The sequence below is a fragment of the Gavialis gangeticus genome, unplaced genomic scaffold (assembly GCF_001723915.1).
Source record: "Gavialis gangeticus isolate Ggan-Ray unplaced genomic scaffold, GavGan_comp1, whole genome shotgun sequence".
NCBI classification, from domain to species: domain Eukaryota; kingdom Metazoa; phylum Chordata; order Crocodylia; family Gavialidae; genus Gavialis; species Gavialis gangeticus.
The window spans coordinates 19,765,789-19,775,037 of record NW_017729002.1 but is presented as its reverse complement, the minus strand read 5'-3'; the positions used below and the strand labels follow the sequence as shown (position 1 = coordinate 19,775,037).

General features: G+C 44.3%; 1 protein-coding gene across 2 annotated transcripts in view; it reads right to left on the bottom strand.

Moving 5' to 3' along the window:
• Positions 1 to 9,249, bottom strand: part of XPO6 (exportin 6) — a 105,276-nt gene that overhangs the window by 60,843 nt on the left and 35,184 nt on the right. For both annotated transcript variants that reach the window (XM_019507584.1, XM_019507585.1), the window contains exons 3-4: positions 8,274 to 8,386; positions 3,975 to 4,172 (exon numbers count right to left, since the gene is read on the bottom strand). In XM_019507584.1, the coding sequence (XP_019363129.1) occupies positions 3,975 to 4,172; positions 8,274 to 8,386 (311 nt within the window). The remainder of the gene's footprint in view (positions 1 to 3,974; positions 4,173 to 8,273; positions 8,387 to 9,249) is intronic.

Genomic DNA, 9,249 nt, shown 5'->3' with positions numbered 1-9,249 from the left:
ACCCAGGAGAACCATACCATCTTTTAGTTCTCCTGTGCAATATGAAGTTTTGTTTCTACCTGGGAGAAATTTTACAATTTTTGAATTCCCCTTGGCCTGACAAAGGGTGTTGAGCTCAAAAGCTTGCAAATAAATTTTTTTTTGTGCAATTATCTAGTTGGTCTAATAAAAGATATCGCCTCTACCCCAAGAGTTTTGTCTGCCTAAGAGCTTAGAATGCATTTTAAGTGCAAACCCAGGTAAAGCTTGCAGCAAATTAAAACTCTAAATGCAGCCAGCTATCTGTAAGTGCTAATTCAAGAGTTGGCAAGTCAAGAGTTTCTGGAAAAGTTTCAGCAAATTGTATTGCATGACCAGAGGCCTGCTGTGCAAAGAAATTGTATTAGCTAGTAGCTTAAGCCTTGTATAAGGAATTGGTATTTCTTGAAGTGACAAGTAATGCAAGGTGCCTTTGTGGTAACAGGTGAGTTCTTGACATCTAGCAGCAAGGTGATAGTTTATTTAAATAAATAGCTTACAACTCTCACATTTAGACTTTCAGTGCGACTGCAAATCATTTGCAGAAAAACTTTTTCACTATGTAGCAGGAAAAGTGTGCAACTGTTTTAAGTTTAAATTGGGCTCTTTTGTTCAGCATATAAAATCAACAAGGAACAGTTCTGGAGTACAGGAAATAATCTAATCAAATGATAAAGAGCATCCAAAGATATTGCGTTAGTTTGTACATATCACCTTTCAGAAGTTTCTTGCACTGAAACAAGTATAACTAGTCCCATTAAAATGTTGCTGCTTCCTGACAACATGCTTTACCAGTCCTATATTACAAACATTGTAAGAGTACAAATTTGGATTCAGGAAAGATACAGAACCTAAGTAACACAAGGATTAACTTAAAAAAAGAAACATTTACTCCAAAGTTATGTAATACATTTAGACTTAAAGCTTGCCAGTGAATCTGACTGTATAAAAGTGCTCAAACACTGGAGCAAAGACCAGCAACTTCTGACAATCTAAACAGGGTGGCTCATCCTCCAGCCTGTGGGCCAAATGCAGCCTGCAGAGTCACAGCATTTGGCCCATGGGGCCCCCATGGGTCAGGAAATTTGGCGGCAGGGGAGCAGTGACTGTTAATATGATTATTCTCTCCTGCTGCCAAACTCCCATGCCACTCCCACCCCCCCCCAGCTAGATAGGGCAGGCCACATCCTTTCCTCCCTGCACAGCTGAATTGGGGCCCTCCACTGCCCATGGGGCTGGGTTAGAGCTGCACCACATCCCCTCCCCACACAGGGCTGGGCCATACTCCCTTCCCCCCCGGGTGGCTGAATTCATAGCCAGGCTGCTTCCTGCCCCATGTGACCAGATGGGGCCCCAACGCACCTGCCCCAGGGCACCAGACTGGGGCCATGGGGTGGATCCAGCCTGCAGAGGGACCAGACACTGCTCATCTGGCCTGCCAGGGAAACAGGTCAAGCACCAGTGACCTAAACCATTATATTTTTATAGGTATCCCAGCCTTCCTGTATGAACTCTGATGTCTCTTAAGATAACCATACAGTCTATTAACAACAGGTTCTTCAATACTAGTGATAAAAGCCCAACCATCCAGGGTTTTGTAGATCTTACTGCGTTAATTTTACTAATACCTACTGTATTAGTTTTATGGAGTCTACAATGCTTCAGATGTTAAAAACCTTGGAGACCCTTGTAGAAGTCTGAATGAATCCAGCTTTCCATTGGCTACCAGCTGGGGGTAGGTCAGGGTAGACAACCCCTGGCATAGGCACCACAGCATGGCATGCAAAGGCATTTTGTTTGGCACATGTGGTTCAGTGGGGGCAGTTGGAAAGAAGCTGGGACTAAACTGCCACAGCAAGGATCATGTCCCTCACAGCTCCCCCACCATCCACCCCAGCACACCAACATTTTTCAAGTCAAGGTTACAGGTGTTTTTGGCACTCTGCCCAAAAATACTGTGGACCCCAAGGCTAGATGATCTATTTACGATAACTGAAATCAGAAATTTTCATGTCTAGACTTCTGCATTTGTTTGTCACTAAAAAAAATTCACACTTGCATGGCTCATCTGGGGGCCGGGAACTAGCTTCTCACTGCTGCATACACTCTGGAGCAGGCCGGTGGGGGAGGGGGGCAAATGCCCCTAAGACTTGTGTGCATGGTGAGGAAGGATGCAGGCTGCCTGCTGTGGGCTCAGGGCTTCTTGCCTTGCTGCACTCCCCTGGGCCTCTGCAGCCCAGTATGCGGGACTCAGCAAGGCAGGGCAAAGTGGGGTGCAGAAGCTCACCACAAGCCCTGCCCCATCATGGCAAGGCACCCCCCTACTTGCCTACCAGTAGCAAGGGTGGCAGTGAGGAGTTGTGCCACTTGCGGCTACCTAGTGAGCAGGGGGCACCTCACCGTGGTGATGCAGAGCTCCCAGTGGCAGTCTTCTCCACCTGGCCCTGCTCTGCCCTGTTGTGCTGGGTCCTGCCCACTGGGCTGCGGAGGTCTCAGGGGGAGGGGGGCAGCAGGGCAGGGAGCCCCAAGCTCATAGCAGGCATTTGTTTCCCACCACACCCAACAGGCTTCATTCCTGCCCTGTCATGAGAGAGGGGAATTGGGCTCTGCACTTTGCTTTGCTGCAGCAGCTACCACCTCCTGCAGGTGGCAGCTGGGGTTCAGGCACTGTTGCGGGGGGGCAGGGGGCCAGTGGATGGGGAGTGAGGGGCAATAGCATATCAGGGCTGTTCAGTGCCACAAAGCGGGGGGGGTGTATGTGAAAATGACAGTTGCAGCTGGATCTGCGTCCTGGTGAGCGAAGCGGACAGGGAGAGCTCTGATTTTCCATGATAAAAAACCCAAAAATCAAATGCCAAAATTTATAGGTATTTAACATTTATTTTATTTTAACAGTTGAGGCACTGGTAGGCTTCCAAATTGATTTAAATTGTAAATACATCAATAAAATAGTGTCCAACTGATACATCCATGTTGGTACACATGTACTTACGTACGTAGCATTTCATTTTAATCATGGAAAAACTTGGATTTGGGGGTTTTTAAAACTGAGAATTTGCCAAAAATTTTTAAACAGAGATGTTGATATTTTAAACAGAGAAAACAAAGACACCGGCTAATCACAGGTGCATGGATAAGGATTATTTATTGTTTTTGGCAGATATGGATGGCTGATTATTAACCAGCCATAATTAGCCAATACTGATCTGACAGCCAATATACAGCCCCAAAGCTTGGAGAGCAGTGTCTGGCCAGTAAGTCTGTAGGGGGGATGGGACATAGCGGGATGGGCAAATTGAGGGCCCCCCCAGCTGGGCAGTGCCTCCCCCGTACCTACCCACTCCCTCCCTCACCATGGGAGCCTTGATCTGCTCCTCCCCCTCTACTACCCTCCTTCCCCCAACAGATTTACTCGTTGGAAGCGGCTCCCCGCGCTGCCAGGCTGCATTTCTGGCTGCATGCTGTGGCTGCACATACGTGGCATTTATTGGCAACATCATCTGTTGCACTGGCCAAAAAAAGCTGATTCCCAATAACGTCAATTTTCCTTTTAATCTGTGCTGATCCAATATGTACCAATATATCAGTGCATTTCTACTCCTAATGACCCTGTTGACAATATTATCCTCCCTAATTTTCCCAAGACAGTCAATAAGGCAATAGGAATGGTCTCTAAAAGTCAAATTGGGTTTGATGGCTAATAACTATTTCTGAGAGCAAAGGAAGTGTGCGCACGCTTGGGGTGGGAGGGAGGGGAGAGGGAAAGGGGACAATTCTACTTCCTCTTTAGCTTTTCTGATCAGAGAAAAATGATCAAGGAAAATTTTTTTTATGTTTTTCTCCACTTTTTCCTATTTATTAGAGAATGTTCAGCCAAAAAAAGGTGTCCCCATTAAGAGTTTTATTTTGGCTTTGTTTTTCAATTTAAAAGAAGTTTTCCAAAGACTTGTTCTTACCTGTAAGATATTTGTGAAGAAGTCATGGTAGAACATAGGCCAATCTTGTCGGCCAATGTCTACAATGACTTTGCAGAGCTTGTTCCTGATGAAGTAAGGCAGAGTTTTGTGATGGGCTAGAAGGAGCTTGGGCAAGCAGCTACGGATCTCCATTTTATCTTGAGATGGGACCCCGAGCCACATCTTATTGATCAGGTTCTGAAAGAAAAGAAAAGAAGAGGCACACAAACTTAGCAGACTGTAAAAAGAAAAAAGGACTGGTTGTAGTACATCATTATGGTTAGTAATTAGACATGATGTTTGAAGCCCCGGATGAATAGGCATTACCAGATGCACAGTCCTAGGAAACATATTTAGCATTTGAATATATTCTTTTTGAGAGTTTTACAACCACAAAACACATTTATCCTCAACTAGTGCATGGGTGACAGACTACACCTAGTTCAGGAAGGGGGTGCACTTTAAGTGTAGCCACTTTAATTTATTGCCAAAATAGGTAATTATTAGATAGATGTTAGAAGAAAAACTGTGGTTGAACATACTATTTAATCTAGGCCTGACAGCTATTCTCTTTGTGGTCCTCAAGAGATTTATAAAGGAAGAAACAGAGGAAGATGTTTCAGAAATAGGTCCACACACACCAGGAGGATGTACTGCTTCCTGGTCATAAAATGCTTTGAACATAAGCAGCAGAGCATTTATATAGTATACATGGGGTTAAAGATAAGCATGTTAATTGAACATATCCCAAAAATAAAACCCAAATCTCAAATTTGTGAAGTTCTTCCTTTTTTTCCCCTCCTTTACTTCTACAAGTGTTACTATATGACAGCATAGATCTAAATGCTCTCCACTTATCCAATGACCCTTTTCAGCAACATGGCTTGGATGAACCAGAATTTTTGTAAAAATGTCACCGACTGACAAGTTACAACATAAAACAATTCAGACTGGAGCAGAGCTGATTTCTGCATCTGTAAATACATACATACATCTCACAGCTCTTCTTTAACTTTGGGACAGACAGATTTCCCCTTTTGGTTTTTAAGTTATGCTTTTCTTTCAAGCTGTGCTTTAGATGAAACTGGTGAAGTGCAGGCCTTCTAAAGTCTGAATCCAGAAAGCCATGTTTCAAGGCAACAGGCTTCTAGAGAGAGTGCTACTTTAAGAGAAAAGCTTTTAGTCCCCTTAATATTGAGAAAAATCCATGAGGTGGCAGAGTTGCAAATGACTTTTTCTGCAATACTATAACCCATTTAAAGACTCTGGAGCTTCAGCGGCAAAGCCTCTTTAATAGGTCAGAGGATAAAAGATTCAGGAGGCCTGCTTTTGAGATAATAGCTTTACCCAGCCTTGGGCACATAACGGGGAGCAATTAAAGACTAAAAGCCTTCTGTCCCTAGGCCAGATTCAGCTCATGGAGCCATGACATCTGACCCACAGGGCTCCCCAAGGGCCTGGAAATTTGGTGGTAGGAGAGCAGTAGCAAAGTTAATTGTTGCTGCCCTGCTGCCATATGTTCTGACCCACAGGTAGCCCTGCAAGCTAGATAGAGTGGTCCTACATGCCAGTGTGTGGCTCAATTCAAGCGCATACGGTTGGGCCAGCATGCAGCTGGATCTGGGCACAGTAGGCTAAGTCCATGGACTGATGCCCCAGGCTAACCCTGTGCCACTCATCTGGATCCATGCAGCTGGAAGGCCAGGGGCCACTGGCTCACACCATAAGGAGAATCATCATAGAAGATGGAAAGCAAGCATAGTACTTGGGCTTCATTGCTATTTACACAAAAAAACTACCATGAAGTCTCTCAAAGAGGTCAGCATGTTATGGCAGGGAAGCTAATACCAGAGGTATACCTCTAACAAGAATTTTCTTACAGGAAAAATATGGGGCATAAGCAAAAACAAACAAAACAGTACAAGAATACCCTTCTAATAAACTGTTTTTAAAGTAATTTCAGATTTTTTCCTGTCCCAGTAAAATATGGGGAACACTTTTTAAGAATTCTGTCTTACGAGTATAACTGAATTTTCACACTTATTTTTGAGATTTTTAAGTGGTAGCCCTCATCCACCTGCTTACTGCTTTGGATTACACGCTCCTCTTCACTAAAGGCAACTGGCGGTTCTGGTTTGGAAGGAGTGAATGAAAAAACAATTCATTAAATTTATGCTGTTCTTTTTCCAGCTATCCCAAAAAATAAGCACTGAAGAACTTCTTGAATTCACTGACCTTCTTTTACTGATAAATTCACTGTTGACATATAGCTGATCAGACAGCATTAGAATAGTTAGAATCCATTTCAGGAATTTCAAGTACTAAAAACTGAGATGGATTCTAATCTCTGAGCTGCCAAGTTATTTCTTCAGAGTTTACATACAGGACAGTAATTTCTTTATTCTACTAGTTTCTGGGCACAATCATTTTTAAGAGCTAAACTTTTCAGAAAGACAGAAAGAGACAGGAATCAAACTTGTTTTTCTTGTCTCATGAAAATCAGTCCAACTGGTGGAGCACGTAGCTTTAAAATCTTTCCTTAGACAACAGTATGGGTTCTTATTTCTGTCCTAGTTAGCCATCTAATAGGAATGATAGTCTAGTGTTTAAGATGCTAGCCAGCCTGTGACTTCAGAAGCCAGATTCAGTTCCCAGCTCCACTACAGACCCTATGCTTTCTTTTGGCAATCTATTTTGTCATCTGTATAATGGTAATAAAGAGCACTGCCATACACAAAATATGAGGACAATATATTAGATAGTTGTGAACTGCCTGTCAAGAATGACAGGCAGTGGGGGGGACGCAGCGCCACCACCCACCACCCCACACTGCCGCTGCCTCCCAGGGGAAGGGTGGGGGGAAGCTTGTATGCAGTGCGTGGCTGCTGCCGCCGCTCCGCATCCGGCCATGCACAGCGCCCTGCCCTGAACATCTGGTCCTGTGCGCCCCCCCACTGCCCAGTGCAACATTGCCGCTGCTCCACATCCAGCACCGTGCCCCCCCCCACCGCTCCGCATCTGGCCCTATGCCACCCCCCCCTTCCCTGCTCTGCATCTGGCCCCACACCACCCTCCCCCCCCCTCATTCTGTGCTCGCCTGGCCTGCTCTGCTGAAGCCACAACCCACCTGTCATTCTTAACACAACACTGGCTGCAGCCATGCCCTACTGGGAGCCACAACTCCCCAAGATCATTATGGACAGATACACAGACTAAACCCTTTTATATATATATATATATATATGAAATACACAGACAGACACAGACAGAATTGAGGTACTCGGGACACTACAGCGATGGAGGTATTATACATACATAAGACAGCCCTGGGTGAGTTTGTCGGTCAAGGAGTCAGCACTAAATCATGTTTATAAGCCAATTTGCTTCACATTTAGCCTTGTAGTCACATTGCTGCCTTACATGCCATTACAGAAACTAGTGTGCTAATCAGGTGTGTTAATCACGCTAATCTGAAGAGTCATCCAGATTATTGACAGACATGTAGCCTCGGTAAATATCACCAAGTCAGGGTGTAGCTTACTACCCCTCTGATTTTCATGCCTTGCCTACATCTTGACAACGTCTGGTAACATCTGGGAGAAGCACAAAAATGAATTTTTAATGCAGCACAAAATATTTTGTTCCTCTACCACCATTCTTCTACCATGAATGTTAGTTAAAGAAACAAAAAAACAAAACACGCCACCATGTAGAGTTATAAGGAAATTTCTTATTTACAGTGAAGTTGCAAGCCATTGTTATGCACATGCCACCTATGGCAGAGTAGAGGCCAGAAGGGCACTCTCTATTTACCAACTGAGAAGCAGCTTTTCCTTGCTCTCAGCTGCATCTAAAATTCCCAAAAGTGAGAAGTGCATCTCTGAAATGAGTAGCAGCTCCCAGGCGATAGATACAGCTAAGAGTGACACAGACGTACAGCAAAGGTACTGTAAATGCACTACTGCAAAGCATGCTACCTATTACATTTAATAGGTCCATTGCATTAATGATTCCATAGAAGTTCAGGCAATCCTTTCATACCTTGTAAGCAATTAGCAATTCCTTCAAATCTTTGCATGTGAAGCTTCACATTCTTTGTTCTTTTCTAAAACTATTTTTTAAAAATATCCCTTCATGAGAGCACTACAGAAGCTGTGTCCATGATGCACTTTAGACTTACAACCTTTATAGTTAAAATTAAACCTTTAAAAATTGCATTAAACAAGAGTTATCACAGAAAAATCCACTAGTCAGGCAGAAATAAGGTTCCAGAAAAGTTACCTTAATTTTCCAACTTACCTCAAACACAGTCAAACTGTACATCATTACATAGTCATTTCTTGTGCTTGACAGGAAATACAGGCAGAACCTCCAGGCTCCTATCTGCTGGGCAAAGTTATTCAGAAGCTCCTCTGGAAAAATATCAGCAAAAAACATCTGCATTACACAGCACAGCAGCATGGTATGCCACCACCATAATATTTCCATGGCATTAGAAATGTGAATAGAAATTAATACATTCATTATCAAATCTGAGTTAAAGTAGCACAGCTTAATAATGTTCACACAACCAAGTTATTTCAAATGCAATTGCAAAACCTACCCTCTACAGCCTGCAGTGTAAGGTACTTAGTACTGAAACATGCACAATTTTAATACTGATGCTCTACAGCAGAGGTGTCCAACCTTTTTGAATGTGGGGCCGGATCACAAACTTTTTAATCACCCAGTGGGCTGGAAAGCCATATTCAAAGACCTCACAGGAAGTGGTATCACATCAGGAAGTGATGTCACGCGACCATTGACACCAATGAAGTTACAGGAAGTGACAATGAAATGGGTCTGGAAATGTGCCTAAGGAAGTTGTAGTTTTCAGAAAGTATGTATGTTTGGTATGGCTTAGGAACAGGACAGCATTTTTCTGTGCAGGAGGTTGGACTAGATTAGGGCTGCCCAGCTGACTACCTGCAGGCCACATGTGGCCCACAAAAGGCCAGGATGTTGCCCACAGTCTACATGGGGTCTGCAAGCAGTTAATACATAGGGCCTGGGCGTGGGCAGGCACCTCACCCACTGCTGTGCAAGAGGGAAAGGCCTGTGGGCCAGGGAGGAGTGGTCCATGTCCTGCAAAAGTAGCCTGCATGGCTGAGGATGGGGGTCTGCATGCTGCTGGAGCAGCCTGTGCAGTGAGGGGGTCCTAGGGGCCCACCCCCACAGCGTGCAGCCTGTGCAACACATGCTGGTGTTATCTGGGGCCCACAGCCTCACCAGATCT